The 16,374-nt window shown below is 35.1% G+C and overlaps 1 protein-coding gene across 1 annotated transcript; it reads left to right on the top strand.

The window, feature by feature from the left end:
* Positions 1–11,685: 11,685 nt before the first annotated feature.
* LOC122060855 (protein LURP-one-related 17-like) lies at positions 11,686–12,731 on the top strand. Its single transcript, XM_042623942.1, has 2 exons — positions 11,686–12,042; positions 12,305–12,731. The coding sequence occupies exons 1-2, from the start codon at positions 12,001–12,003 to the stop codon at positions 12,692–12,694; spliced, it is 432 nt and encodes a 143-aa protein (XP_042479876.1). The 5' UTR covers positions 11,686–12,000; the 3' UTR covers positions 12,695–12,731.
* The last annotated feature ends 3,643 nt before the right edge of the window (positions 12,732–16,374 follow it).

Raw genomic sequence — 16,374 nt, 5'->3', positions numbered from 1 at the left:
AAAGTAGTTTCGATTTAGTCTGATAGAAAGACAGAATAATAATATTCCTAGATAGATGTATTTTTCCTTCACCCATGGTAGAGGAAAACTTTCTCCTTGTAAGTAAATAAGGTTAAGGATCGCAACCCATGCCAACAACTCAACCAACAGGACAGCACACTATGGTGGCATCCAACATAGGGGGTTGCTTAGTCATTTCACGACTCCTTGTGAGGTCATAGGGGTTAAATGACCAAGTAGCGTTCTTTTTCTCAAATAAATATGTTCCACAATTTTTTAACATGAAAAAAGTTTTCAATTTTCCTTCATTTTCGGAGAGAGAGACGCCCACAAATCTACGCTATTATTACTTTTACCATTTTTGTTAGGGATCCGAAATTCCATTTGGTGTTCCCTCAGAGCCATTCAAGCATAAGATGGCCATCAGTAAGAACTACTTAGATTAGACAATAGTGTGAGATGTCGTGTTTGCTTGATAGATCAAAATTTCTACTACCCCTTTGTTTCTTTTTTTTTTTCTTCTTAAACTATTACTCTTTTGTTTCCAAGATATAAATATCTTTGATATAAAACCTTTTCTCCTTAAACTATTACCTCTTTATTAGGTAGACTTTTTACCAAAAAAAAGAAAAATAAAAGAGGTAGACTTGTTTAAGGAGAAAAGGTTTTATATCAAAGATATTTATATGGTTGTGAATGGTTGTTAATTTAGGGGAATCCCTTGACCATGAATAGTTACAATAGTGGGATATGTAGGTGAAAGAGTAGTTTTGTTCAGTTGGAAGTCATCAGAGTAATAATGACCTCAGTTAGAGTGTATTTTTTCTTCACTCATGGTAGAGGGAACTTTCTTCTTGTAAATAAATAGAGTTAAGGGTCCCCACTCGCTCCAGTGTCTCAGCCAATAGGCACTGCACTGGGACATCTAACATGGGGGGAGAGGGGGATGCATGGTCATGTCGTGGTCCCTTGTGAGAGGACTTAGAGGAACACGACCAGGTTGCGTTCTATTTATCAGATAAATATGTTACATAATTTTTTAACATGGAGAAAGTTTTCCTTCATCTGTTTTTGCTTAAGGTCAGCAAAATATATATTAAAATAAGTGAAAATATACAAAAGCCATCATCTCCGGTGAAAGAAACACCTAAAAATCTACCTATATGTTAGAAATCTAAAATGTCTTTCCTTATCTCCAAAGACCCATTCAAGTACAATGATGACCATCTGTAATGAACTTCTTAAATAAGATTAGTGTGAGACCCCGTGTTTACTTGAAAGATCAAACTCTCGTCTCTTTGTTTACAAAACTTAGAAAAGAGATAGACTAGTTCAAAGAGAAAAAGACTTCTTGACCTTGGGCGGGTCTTTGATATCAGATATTTGTGGTTGTGAATTTGTGTTTTGGGCCCTTCCCCCAAGCCATTTCAACCTGAAAGCTAGTCACATAAAATCCAAGCAAGGAAGCAGACAAATGTCTTGAATGGTGGTCTTTTCCTTCCATTGGTAAGTCAACATCTTTGCTTCTAATATCTCTTGGGAGGCTATGACCATGACCATGACCATGACCATAAGAAACCGGGGGGCGGGGGGGGAAGAAATGTAATGTCACCGATTTCTCTTTGAGTATAGAACAAAGAATCCCAAGAACAGCCCTTGTATGCAAAAGGAATAAATGACAATCAAGAAATTAGTTAAATTTATTTTACAAACCAATGATGCCTAATATCTGCCATCTCTTAATAATATATGCTATTTTTGGCAGGGGAAAGTCCCAGATAAAATACTTTGGGAAAATGATCCCTTCAAAGCATTTGAGTCAAATTGGGTTTTAGTATTACCTTAAAACGCATAAGTGTTGATTTTTCGAAGGAATACATGTTGATTGGAACTCAATCGTGCAGCAGAAGGGATCCTTCGAAGGAATATATATTGGTTGGAACTCAACCATAAATACAATGGTTGCAGTAGAGAAATTCTTTTTGACGTTAGGAATTTCTCAAATCCAAGAAATTATCTCTGAAGAAGAAGCAAAAGAAAACAAGAGAGAGGTTGGAGAGATACTTGGCCTCTCTTTTGTTGGTCGATTCCCTCAGTGTCTCTTTTTTTTTTTTTTTTTTTGGTAATGAAAAAAATGGTGTTCCGTGGTAGTGATCATAGCCCCCAGGACAAGCCCCCGTACGGCAAGCAGTGTTTCCGCAGGAACAATGGACGATAGTGGGGCATGCCAATACTCGAACCCACAATCTGCCAACTCGAGCGATGATGGGTTGAAGGCATTTTCACCACTAAGCTACCAACCCCATTGGTCCTCAGTGTCTCTTCCATTCTTGTAATATTTCTTCCTTTCCCTTTAATACATAAAGAATTGAAAACCATAATACTATTGTGTATCATGAAGCCAAGTGATGGGATCCCATAAAGTGATCCTACCATGACTACTAAAGTAAGTCAGACTTTAAGTAAATAAAACTATGTATATATTGGTGCATCCTTATTTTGAATATAACATATAAATCTCAGGTTAATAGAAACAATTACATTTAAGTCCGTCCACTAAAACAGGTTTGTGGATATGAAAAAGGACATTGTCAAAACAACCAATTGAGAGAACTTGAAAACAAATTGGACACAAAAACATTTTTCAAAATAATTATTGAATAAGAATATAATTTAAAATTATTTGTAAACAATTTACAAAACTCCCACCAAGAGCTCGGAATTTCGTCCAATCTCTGTCAGGAAACTCGCAAGATATTCTTCTTGATATGCAAGTAGATCCAATTTTGACATTACTTCCATTGACAGAAGTCTAATGTGAATCCAGTGCACTGCTATATGGTCAGGATATGTATCAACATTTAGTAGACCAAAATGCTCAAGATCCAAGTTCAACGGTAAAGACCATGAGGAACAAACAACTATTAGAGAGACTCACTGCCGAACAATTTATGGTAATCTATACAATACTCTTCGTGTGTTCTAGTTCGACATACAAAAAAATAAATAAATAAATTGAATGCTCACATTTCGAAAATATATAATGTGACAACCCTTAAAACATAATGCCCAATTCCATCCTTAATTGCATACACTTATAGGTTAAAACCAGTGGACAACAATCACCTATAATGTCATACAAATTAATAAGAATTAAAGCATATAAATAGATTTGTGGACATATTTTGAACAATTATTGGCTTAGAATTCATTATAACTGTCATTTTTAGAAGTTAATGTCTCTAATATGATTTGCTTCCCCCTTGACTTTGGAACCATACATATCATGCTGAATTGTATGATTTTGCCTTTAATTTAGATGAAAAAAAAAAGAGAGACAAATTTACCTCAAATAAAAATCATTCCACCAAACCAAGATCAAGCACATTCAATATCAAGTGTCAAAGTACGGCAGATGTCAATACGTCCGATCCGATACTATCTTTCACAATCATGCTCTTAAGAATCAAAAGGAAGAGCCCAATGCACAAGATTCATGGCACTATAAGGTCGGGAAGGGACAATTGTACACAACCTTAAGACCCTTAACCTCTGCATCCCAGGAGAGACTGCTTTCAAATTTTGAATCTATAACCAGCATGTTACAATAGTACAACTTTAATAAATCAGATTGAATAAATTAAAGACAGAACTTGAGCTAGCACATATAATTGTGCATAAAGAATTAATAATCAAGGCATGAGGAATTTTCTAGTAGTAGTGTCTCTTTATATGCAAAACAAAGTAAGTTCATTGGCTGTTACACTTCTCTCTTTTATCCTTTTTCTTGAAGGTTCTGGAAATTTTTCTCTTTTCTCAACACTGATGATATACAATTTTTTTTTTTCATACTCATAGAAGAAAGTTACATCTTGGTTCCTTCTTGAAGTACTGCTTTGTGAACTCTTGTTCTGATATGAGAACAGCCTCAAATATTTGTCAAAAGATGGATTAATTAATCGTACTCATGAAATTCTTCAGAGCTGTAATCCCCATATTATTTATAAGTTTATTAAGTTTTATCTCTTTGATTTTTTTAATGGATAAATGAAGCATGAAACATAGGTGAAATATAAACATTAGGAATGTGTTTTCACCATTTAATAATACTAGTTATGATAGAAATTCAATACATAGTACGTCATATGATTGAGATAAGGTTTTAAATTTAAAACTACCCACATACCTTAAATTAGTGGACTTTCTAGCTAAATTTATCAGAACGCTTTTATTTGCCCTATAAGTATTGTACCTTAAGCCTTCAGAATGGCATTTAAAATGCTCATTTCTTGTTCGTTCCACCCATTTTTCTTCGTAGTTTTATATTCTAGATTGTTTAGCGCGTGTATGAGATTTTTTTATTTTACATCTTTGCAATCCACACTCTTATTGCAATATATATTTTTTTAAGATATTTCAATAAAGTTGGATACATATCACAACAGTGAATTTGTACTCCAATTTTAAAAAAGGGAAAATGTCTTTGTTCTCTCTCTCTCTCTCTCTCTCTCTCTCTCTCTCGTTTTAGGAATCAGTATCGGATATTGGTATTGATTGATACCTCTAGAAATATAACCCTAAAATGATGCAGAAGATAATGGAAAAACAAGAACAAGCTATACACAGATTTACGAGGTTTGGCAAGATTGCCTACGTCCCGGTAAGTGAGATTCTGCTTCACTATCAATGGAGAATAAGGTTACAATGCTCGTCCCTCACACCTCTCAGTATTACTTGCATTACAGAGAAAGAAACTCTCACTACAAATATATAGCGAAATATCGTAATCCAAAAGTACACAACTGCTCTCAAATAAAAATTCGAGCGGGGGGTTGTGCCAGTACTCTCTAGATTAAACTGTGACAGAATACAAGACATCGTACACCAACAACCTCCACCTTGGCTTTCTATCGAGCCTCGTGTAAAGATAATATATAGACGTCTTCATCCCCGTACCTCATCAGAGATACAAACTCGCACCTGTCTAGTGCGTCCCTCATCTTTAGCAATGAGTAATATTAATCAAGTCCAAACAGGACTAGTACTTCTCTGTAGTAACTTGCTTGGTAAATTTATCTGCAAGATTGTGATCTGTATGAATTTTTCTTAAGTGAATACTGCCTTCTGACACAAGCTCCATGATCTTGTGAAATTACACATCAATATGCTTTATCCTTGCATGAAACACCTGATTCTTTGCAAGATGTATGGCATTCTGAATGTCACAATGTAACATTGTATCTCCTTGCTCCAACCCCAACTCATGAACTAGTCTAGCCAACCAGACTCCTTCCTTGGCAGCTTCAACTGTTGTCATATACTCTGCCTCTGTAGTGGACAATGTAAATATAGATTGAAGCATCGCCCTCCATGATATAGGTCTACCAGTCAATGTAAATACATACCTTGTAGTAGACCTCCTCTTGTTTAAATCACCAGCATAGTCAGAAACAACATAATCTGTCAATACTGTGGAACTTCCTTTGCCACTAAACATAACACATATATCTTTAGTCTTACTCAAATATCTGAAGATCCACTTTATTGCATTCTAATGCTCCTTCCCTGAATTACTCATGTATCTGCTAATAACACTGACTGAATAAGACAAATTTGGCCTGCTACAAACCATAGCATACATGAGACTCCCAACTGCACTAGCATAGGAGACCTGAGACATATGCTCCACCTCCTCATGTGTTGTAAGGCATTCCCTTTCAGATAACTTGAAATGGCTAGCTAATAGAGTGCTAACCCAGCTTAGCCTTTTCCATGTTGAAACACTCTAACACATTTTCAATATACCTCTTTTGAGTTACCCAAAGTTTACCAGCATTTCTATCTCTACGGATTTTCATACCAAGGGTCTTCTTAGTAACATCAAGATCCTTCATCTCAAATTCAGCACTCGACAAATACTTCAAAGAGACTATATCATGTTTATGCTTTGCAGCAATGAGCATGTCATCAATATAAAGCATCAACAAAATAATGGAATTATCACTTGACACTTTATAATAAACACAACTATCATATTCACTTCTTATGTAGACAATTTTCACTATGTGGGAATCAAAACGCTTATACTACTGTCTAGGAGATTGCTTGAGACCATAAACTAACTTCTTAAGTAGACAAACATGATCTTCCTTCCCTGCACCTTGAAACTTTCAAGCTGCTCCATATAAATCTGTTCCTCCAGGTCACCATAAGAAAATGCAGTCTTCACATCAAGCTATTCAAGCTCCAAATCTTACATGGCCACCAAAGTAAGTAATACCCGGATCGAAGTGTATTTTACCACTGGAGAGAATATTTCATTGTAGTCTATCCCCTCTTTCTGTGGATAGCCCTTGGCTACAAGTCTAGCCTTATACCTTTCACGCTCCTTCTCAAATGATGCCTCTTTCTTACGAAAGACCCATTTACACCCAATGATTTTTCTTCCCTTGAATTTTTTCATAATCTCCTAAGTCTTGTTCTTCTGTAGAAACTATTTTCACTATCATAACTTCCATACATTTATCATGTTGTGTATCACTCAAAGCATCATGTTAGGAAGATGGATCACATGTACCTATAGTGATGGCATATGCAACCATGTCCTTAAACACGTATCTCACAATCTCACAAGTGAATTGTGAGTACACTTTCCTTTATCCTTTGCCACAGTATATGGAACTTCTATTGCTTCCTATTGTCCTGATAAGTCACTGGATGACTCATTCTCTCTGATTGTTTCTGTCTCACCTAACTTCACCTGCACAATAGAACCTTCTTTATTTTCATCAACTGTTTGTGAATTACAATTTGACTTCATCATATGAGACTCATCAAATACAACGTCCCTGCTAACTATAACTTTCTGTGAACTTAGATCTCGTAACTTGAATCCCTTTACTCTTTTCTTAAAACCAAGAAAGATACACTGCTTAGACTTTGAGTCTAACTTGAAACGCTATTCACTCTCAACATACACATAGGCTGGACAACCAAATATTTTTAAAATATAATAATCTATTGGTTTTCCTATCCATACATGTTCGGGAATTTTATAATCAATCGTCTTTGATAGAGACCTGTTGATGAGGAAACATGCCATATTCATTGCTTCTACCCAAAATCTCTTACTCAACCCTGCATTCAGCCTCATACTCCAAGCTCTTTCTAGAAGTGTTATGTTTATCTTTTTAGCTACACCATTTTGTTGTGGTATTTTTGAAACCGTGAAGTGACGTGTAATCCCTTCAGCTTTACACAATTCTAGAAACGGCTTGTACATGTACTCCCCTCCATTATCTGTTATTAAGTACTTAATTTTTTTTTCTTGTCTTCTTTTCTACCTCAGCCTTCTATTCCTTAAATTTAGTGAACACCTCACTTTTATGCTTCATGAAGTAGATCCAGGCTTTCCTTGAGTAATCATCAACAAATGTCATGAAGTATTCTGCCCCATCTTTAGATTTTATTGTTGAAGGACCCCATACATCTCTGTGTACATAATCAAGTACCCCTTTACTCTTATGTTTTATAGTTTTGAAACTAACCTTGCACTGTTTCTTGAACACACAATACTTGAAGAAGTTCAGTTTACAAGTTTTCACTCCCTTCAAAAGTTTTCTTTTATAAAGCTCCATTTATCCTCTTTTCTCCCATATGCCCTGACCGCATATGCCACAGATAGGTATCATTTGTATTAGATCCTGCATCTGTAGTCATAGATGTTCCACCTATAACAGTACCCCCTATAAGTTTGTATAGGTTTCCTGTGAGCTGTCCCTTTATGACAACCATAATACTTGTAATAACTTTGAGAACTCCACCTTCTATTATGTACTTGCAGCCATTTGAGTCAAGTGCCCCCAAGGATACTAAGTTTTTCCTTAATTCTAGTATATGTCTCGCATCTACTAAAGTTCTTAATATCCCATCAAACATCTTGATTTTGATAGTGCTTATCCCAATGGTCTTGTACACACCATTATATGGTTGATATGTATCAAACCAATCCTTATGTAGACACATGTGATATGAACATCCATAATCTAAAATCCAAGAATCAAAAAGTTGATTCTTATCTGATGATATAGAGAGTACATCTTCATTTGAATTGTCAGTCACGCTAGCTTCTTCAGATGCCTTATCTGCACCTTTCTTCTTCAAGTCCACCTTCCTCTTCAAGCACCCTCTCTTCAGATGAGCTTCTTTCTTGCAATGGTAACAAGAGACCTATGTCTTTGCCCATTTTGATTTTGATCGACTTTTTCCAGATCCCTTCTGATTTGATCTCCCTCTTTCCTGTTCCTTGTCACCTTCAAAAAGACCTTCTCCTTGAGATTTTGTACTACCGGCCTTCTTCCTTGTATCATTGGATATGAGGGCAGTCACGACTTCATCCATCTCAAGAATTTCTTTCCAGTAGAAGAGAGTCATTACCAGTTGATCATATGATTCTGGAAGTGAGGATAGTAACAGTAACGCCTTGTCTTCATCCTCGATCTTCACCTTTAGGTTTGCAAGTTTACTGACGATCTAATTGAATATGTTAAGATGCTCTAATAGATCCGTATCTTCCTCCATCTGCAGAGAATACAATTGCTTCTTCACGAACAACTTGTTCGTTAAGGACTTCGTCATATAGATGCTTTCAAGTTTCGTCCATAACTATGGTGTAGATTCAATACCCACAATATATTGTAGGGCATCATCAGAAATATTTAATTAAATAGCACTTACCGCCTTTTCTTCCATCTCTTCTCAATCTTCACCAGTAATTTTTGCAGGTTTCTTCGACTTCCCCAACAATGTTTTCGTCAAACCTTGATATATCAGAAGATCCTTCATCCTTTGACGTCAGAGAGTGAAATTGTTCTTCCCATTGAACCGTTCGATGTCATACTTGACATTCGATCCCTTCCCTGCCATCGTGATAGTAAACCCTAGAAAACAGAAACCTAGAGCTCTGATACTAATTTGTAGAAACGTAACCCTAAAATAATGCAGAAAATAATGAAAAAATAAGAACAAACAATGAACATAGATTTATGAGATTCGGTAAGATTGCATACGTCCCCGGTGAGATGAGATTCTGTTTCACTATCAATGGAGAATAGAGTTACAACACTCGTCCTTCACACCTCTCAGTATTGCTTGCATTACAAAGAAAGAAACCATTGCTACAAATATAGTGAAACCGGACGGAGAACTATTGAGAATAGGAGGAGCGATTGGCGTGCCTCTTAAGCTGGATATCTCAACGGAGAAGTAATCCAGGGGCCGGGTTGCGCGACTCTGTATTCAGATTGATCTGAAAAACCACTCTTGCCGGCGGTACGGATCGGTACATTTACCCAGAGATTGGAGTATGAGGGCTTAGTTCCAATCTTACCCTAATCTAGAAAGTACACAGTTGCCCTCAAATAAAAATTCGAGCTGAGGGTTGTGCCACTACTCCCTAGATTAAACTGTGATGGAATACAAGACATTGTACACCAACAATACCAACATCAATACTGATACCAGATTATTGATATGGTATGAATAGAGGGTGAAATAGTAAGAATATAATACTGTATCAACGTCTTTGAAGGTAAAAGCATCTGATATGGACCAATATGTATCGGATACAATATCAATTTCAAAACAGACTGATACCCATTCCAATATCGTGAACTAAAAACCTGCTCTGATCTGTCCGTATTAACAAACCATTTTTCACCCTCATTGATTTGGCTCCTCCGGTCGCCATCTTAGAGATCACTCACTCCCATCAAAAAGAAATATTAACATTCTCTTGGTCTCTTGCATTTTTTATTTTAAATTAGATGATGCATATGATTTCTCCGTATAACACCCAAAGGAAAATAAATATAAATGGGTCAAATGATGGGAAAATACAATTAACAATAAATTATTTTAAAAAAGTTTTTGGTAATTTATTTCAATTTAAAGGTTGTTATAAATAACTATTATACTGAAACTCAAGAGCAAAGTAATATACCCAATCCCCCAAGCCCATCCCACCTCCCCACACCCATCAAAAAAAATTATTTCTTTATCAAATTAATGATTTAGAATAGGGTGTAATGGTTGTCACCAAAGTGTGAACTAAGAAATTGTAACATTTCTTCAAAGTCAAAAGTAATTTAATGCAAGGTAAAAAGGAAATCTCAAAATAATTTGAAAGTGATATTTCATCATTTATTATGTCATTATTAAAAAATGCATGTTTGTTGAGCAACCATATGAAATGATAATAGGATTTATTGTCATTGGGAAAAAAAAAACATGTTATAATAAAAGGTCAAAAAATGTTAGGTTACGATTTTTTTTTTTTCCTTGGTTTACAATTAGATTTTCCCCTTAGATTATCACTTCAAAATAAATAATAATAATAATAATAATAATAATAATAATAATAATAATAATAATAATCATATGAAAGATCTAAGAAAAATGTTATAAATAAAATGATCTAAGTGATCTCATAAAAAATAAAACGATCTAAGCCAAATATTATAGCAATATAATTATTGTATTCAATAAATCGAGCCATATACATCAAAACCGTGAAACCATTAAATAAATGATTCGGTTTTAGTTTTAAAATTTAAATAACTAATAAATCATTTAAGTAAACCAAACAATTCAATGTAAAGTTTATCAACATCTCAATAGTCACACATTGGGCCACTCACACGAGGGTGTTTAGTGCTCTTCACTACTTTCAGTGAAAGTTGAATGGTTCTCATTCAACCCCGATATGACCTGGTCCATGTGGTTGTGGGGTCGCATCAGGTCGAAGACCTGGATACCCGTCATTAGCTAAAAAAAAAAAAAAATTCAATAGTAAAAAAAATAAGTGTACAGTAAACAATTATTATATATATATATATTCAATTCAATATTATAATTACATCTATTTCATTAAAAATTTTAAAGGTAAAAAAGTCGTTTGGATAAAAATTTTGAAAGCATAAGAAAATTTTTTAAAACTTTTTAACCGAAAATGTTTATGTTTTAATATATGAAACCATTGATTAAATTGTTTGGTGTAATTTTGATTTTACCTCAAAAATCTTGCATCAAACCGTATCAAACCATTTACTCCATAATCAAACCGTTTAACACCTTTAGTATCTATATTGTATTGACCGATATCGGACCTAATATCTAATATCATGAACTAAATCCCTCTATAGGATACTGTTTTGTCAAACCTCATTGATGCGATGCCTTATGTCATTTTTCTTTTTTTTAATATAAATTCATTCATAAAAAATGAGAGTTAAACAGGGGAGAGAATTTAGAACCTCTCTTGAGTCTTGACCACGGATGAAAATTAACTAAATTATCCTACTTTCATTAGACAAGGCGAATCAGCAACATTGTTTGATTCTCTAGAAATAAAATAAAAAATAAAATAAAAAATAAAAAATTTACAATCTTCAGACTAACTGTCACTTGCTTATAAAACCTTCCCCTATAAATATTTTCCACGTGCCATTGGTTACAAAACTGGACATCATAAGGCATATTGGAAGCTTATAAAAATCCCAGTCGAGCCCATATGTCTTTGACTTCATCAAATACAGTAACCAATCAGAGTAACTTCTGCTGTCCAAAACCATCAATAAATATTGCAAGCTATCCTTAGAGACTTTTCAAACCTCGAGTCTTCCACAGTCTTCCGTTCTATCAGTAGAGAGAGAGAGAGGGGGGTAGAGAGAGAAAGAGATGGTTTTTCTCTTAAGATGTGTTTCAATAAGAGCAATCCGTGTAAGAGATGGTGAATGTTCCGGCAGGCTGGAGAAGAAGAAGATGATCGGAAAAGAGACGAATTCTTACGATGCGAGTAGTAATTGTAGCTTTACATCACTAACAGTATGGAGAAAATCACTCGTATTCAGCTGTCATGGATTTACAGTATTTGATTCCAATGGAAATCTTGTCTATTGAGTTGATAACTATAGGGGTAACCGTACTGAAGACATCGTTCTCATGGATGCCTGTGGAAAACCTCTCCACACCTTGCATCGTAAGGTATAAATCTCTCAATCGAATCGAAACCAGGGGCTGTGACTAGGCATGGAAAACGTGAAGAAGTAGCTTTCCACTTTTCCATTTTCTGACACCCAGACACAGCCCCTGGTTGGTTTCAGGGGACTACAACCAGCCCCTGAAACAAGGGGATCTGTCTCCGCGGCGAGCGGAACCCAGATGGGTAGCGTTCCTCTTTCATATTTTTTTAATTTAGGACTTTTTTTTATTATTGATTTGATGTTTGGTTTTGAACTTGAAACAGAAAAAAAGATTTGTGAAAAACTGGGTAGTATTCGATGGAGAAGCAGAGGAGAGAAATGGGAAACGGAAGAAGCCCATCTACTGTGGAAAGAAGAATGTAAATTTGTTATTGCAGAGAAACCCAAATGTATTGGCTCGTGTATTTGGAGATTCAGATAGTCATCCGGAGAGGAAGGAATATGGATTGGTGATACAAGGAAGTTACCAGAGAAGATCATGTAAAGTGGTAGATGAAGACTCAGGAGAGGTAGTTGCAGAGATTAAGAAGAAAGATGCAAACATTAAAGGCATCTCTTTTGGGCTTGAGGTTTTTCATTTGATCGTTCGACCAGGTTTCAATCCTGCTTTTGCTATGTCCCTGGTTTTACTTCTCGATCAAATGTTCACCTGAAACTCATTCTTTTTCTATTGCTTTGAAATTCATTTTTCCTTCCACAATAATACAATTCTCTCTCTCGTATCTCCATTTTTTTTTTTTGGGGTTTGTGGGGGGGGTGGGCGTGGTGGGGGTTTGACATTGTGTGCTAAGATTGGTTTCGGTTAAGGTCGGCAGCTATGATATTAATGATCGGATGTATCATGCATGAGAGCATGAAGCATGACTCATTGACTAGAGAAAGGAAAATTGATTTTCCTTTTTTTAAACACATAAGATTGAGTCTCCTTTTACCATACATAAAAGGTAAAGGTACTTTCGAATTTGTCGATAAATAGTGTGAATGTAATAATGGAGTTGAGATCCCTTATACGTATGTTTATTTGAATGTCTTCATCTTTTAAATGACACCAAGTGAGACAGGTTATATTATATTTAAATTCTATTTCTATGTTGTAAACGGGAGGAATTCTTATAAGGGCAGTGCAAGAAGGAATCTGCATATTACAACAATGAAACCGATCTAATAAGGCATCAATTGGGTCAGTTTACCCAGTTTGATCCCACTTTTGACACCCCTAATTAGTCTTATCAAGACACATCATATGATTTTACCCTCATTTTTGATAAAAAAAATATATATTATTTTTTTAAGAAAATTATGCTGAATAAGAACTATTCCACCAATATATAATTGGGAGTGGATATAGATAGATAGATATGGCCGATCTAATATGTTTTTTTGAAATTCTACACTTTTTTTTTGTGTCAAATACTTCCGTGGATTAGATAGGATAGATTATAGGCTATATGATGGGAACTTTGAAAGGTAAAGTTGCTCACTCGATTATGATTAGTGATCACAAGTTCAAATTAAAAAAAAAAAAAAACAATAAAACGGAGGAAACCTCATGTTCTAGGTATGCCCTTATACTCAACCAATCAAGGCATTTGTCTTGTCTATACTATGTTTGAAAGGGTAGTAGTATTTCTTTTTTTTCTCTTTATAGAAGTATAATAGTGTTTCCTTATATCCAAAACAGAGCAATTGCATTACCTAGACTTTTCCTTTTTATTATTTTCTAACAGTTCTAGAAACTTTTCTCATTTCGTAGTAAGAATGACATTCTATCAAAAACAAAAGACATAACCTATCAATAAATAAATATGATATACAACCTACGATATACTTTATTTTTCTAATTTTTTTTTTCCCTTAAATCGCTTAAACTCATAGAAGACAAAAGTTACATCTTTTCACTTAAAGCACAAAAGTTACATCTTGGTTCCTTCTTACACTGCACTGTGAACTCTTATTCTCATAAGTTTATGAGAAGAGTCCAAATATTTGTGACACATTGCACTGCAAGCTCTTATTCTATAAATTTATAAGAACAGTCCAAATATTTGTCACAAGATAGATTTGTTTCCACTCAAATTCTAAGGAGATGTCATTTGCATCAACATCAATTAGCTTACTAAGTTTAACCAACGGAATTTTTTTTTGCTTTTTAATTGGATATATGAAGTTTTGATTTGAAACATATGAGTAAATTTAGACATTAGTTATGTGACATTTCGATAATGATCTGTAGTGTGCCATATGATTGAGATAAGGTCTTAAATTTAATATATTGCTGAATCATATTTTATTTTATTTTTTGTTTTGGGTAATTTATGGATCTCTTCTAATAGTCATACCCACATGACTCAAACTACTGGATTGTTCTAATAAGTATATCAAATAGGAAGTCACAATGAAAAAGGCCAACAATGGGGTTCACTGGACCACACTTATTCCAATACTACAACTACTAACTACTACTATTTTCAAGATGGCGAATGATAAGAGGGTCGAACCATCGACCTTCCCTAGATTTAGGCTAAAGTCCATTTGTCTAGCAGTTGGCCAATAAGCTAGAAGCTCAACCTACATATCCAACACTATAAACATTATAATTTAAGCTTTCAAAAGTGCATTTAAAATGCCCATTTCTTATTCCCTAAAAAACAATCTAGAGGAATATCACTCCCCTCCCCCTGAACTACGTCAAAATACCAACTCTATCGTACACTTTTTCAAAAATATCACTCATACCTAAAATATCCTACTAAAAGTAGATTAGGAGACATGGCCCCTAATATGAAGGGAGAGGGCTTGATTGAAGGGACTGAGTGCTCTGTTTGTCTTGGTTAGTTCCAAAAGGATGAGACTATGAGGCTACTACCCAAGTGCAGCCATACCGAGGTGATGGGTATGGCTATTTAAGCTGATGGGTAGTTCTTTTGGTCGGCAAGCTCCAAGGCAGGACCCATTGCCACGAAAAGATCAGTCTCAAGCTGTGTGAAGTCCTTGATGTCTACATATGGCGAAACCCAAAATTCAATTCTTCCTCTGTGAGCTCTTTTTCTCTTCTATCCAGCCCATATTTAGTTGCAGTGGCGATGTCTGCAAGAACATGATATCTCGGCTGCCCCCAACAAATTGGGGTCTTTCCCTCGCTTTTTCTACATACACAACAAAATCATAAGCTGAAGAACTGTACATAAGCGGAAGGAAAATGAAACTGACAATCAGAGTGAACTCTTGGTGGGACAAAGAATTTTGGTGTTTCGTCTGATGTTTCTATTTCGTAAGGAGAACCAAGCTGATTTGCAGACCCAAGTAATTGTGCCATTTATTCCTGAGTGTACTCTCTGCATCTCCTGCTTCAATGAAGAAGACGATGGGAGCGTGTGAGCTTCTTCTCCATTCGAATCTCCATAATAGAGAGCATTAGGAGATGCAGAGAGAAAGGGGTAGTGGTTTTGATAAATAGAATACGGGGAAGGGGGGGGGTTATTTCAAATAGGGTATAACAGGTGTTTTACGTTTTTAGGAGGTAGTTTATGTATCATGAGTAAATTTAGCTGACTTAACAACCTTTCAAACTGTTGAAGAAGTTAGATAGAATGTTTGTGTTTAGGGGGAGGTGAATGATATTTTTGGAAAAATGTAGGGTTAAGTTGATATTTTGATATAATTCAGGGGAGGAAATTGATATTTCTTCAACAATCTAATTTCTTATTCTTCCAACCGCTCTTTTTGTGGTTAATGTATTTCTTGGATGTTTTGTTGCGTATATGGGTTACAGATTTTTTTTTTGGGTAAAAGAAGAAGCTAGATACATGGGAGCATAGTGCAATTGGACTTAAGCTTTAAAAAGACAAAAAAAAAAAAATAATAATAATAAATAAATCTCTCTTTCTCTCTAACAAACCATCTCCCACCCTCATCATTGGTTGGTCCTCAGCTCCATAGCTCAAAGATCATTCTCCCAAAAAAAACAAAAAAAAAAAGAGCATTCTCTTGATGCCTTGCTTCTCCTATATTAAAGTAAATGATGCATATCAATTCTCCATATTAAACCCAAAGGAAAGAAAAAAAAAAAGATATAATGTTTTTTGTTCAATTGTGTAGCGTATGCTAGTGTACACTATGTTGTTAAATAGGAAACTCAGTCCCTAAATAAAAATAGATATGTGATAGAAAAATGCAACCATCCCCAATATCCTATCACCTAAACAAAAATATTTATTTATTAAAAGGAAAATCTTGTTGTAATCAGGGTTGCTAGAGGAAAAAAATAGGGGACCTAGAATGGGATGAGCTTCTAGTCCAGTGGCAGCAGCTAGCTAGTACGGGTTTACCATAA

Source organism: Macadamia integrifolia, chromosome 14, assembly GCF_013358625.1.
Source record: "Macadamia integrifolia cultivar HAES 741 chromosome 14, SCU_Mint_v3, whole genome shotgun sequence".
Classification (NCBI taxonomy): Eukaryota; Viridiplantae; Streptophyta; class Magnoliopsida; order Proteales; family Proteaceae; genus Macadamia; species Macadamia integrifolia.
This window is presented reverse-complemented; position numbering and strand designations above follow the sequence as displayed.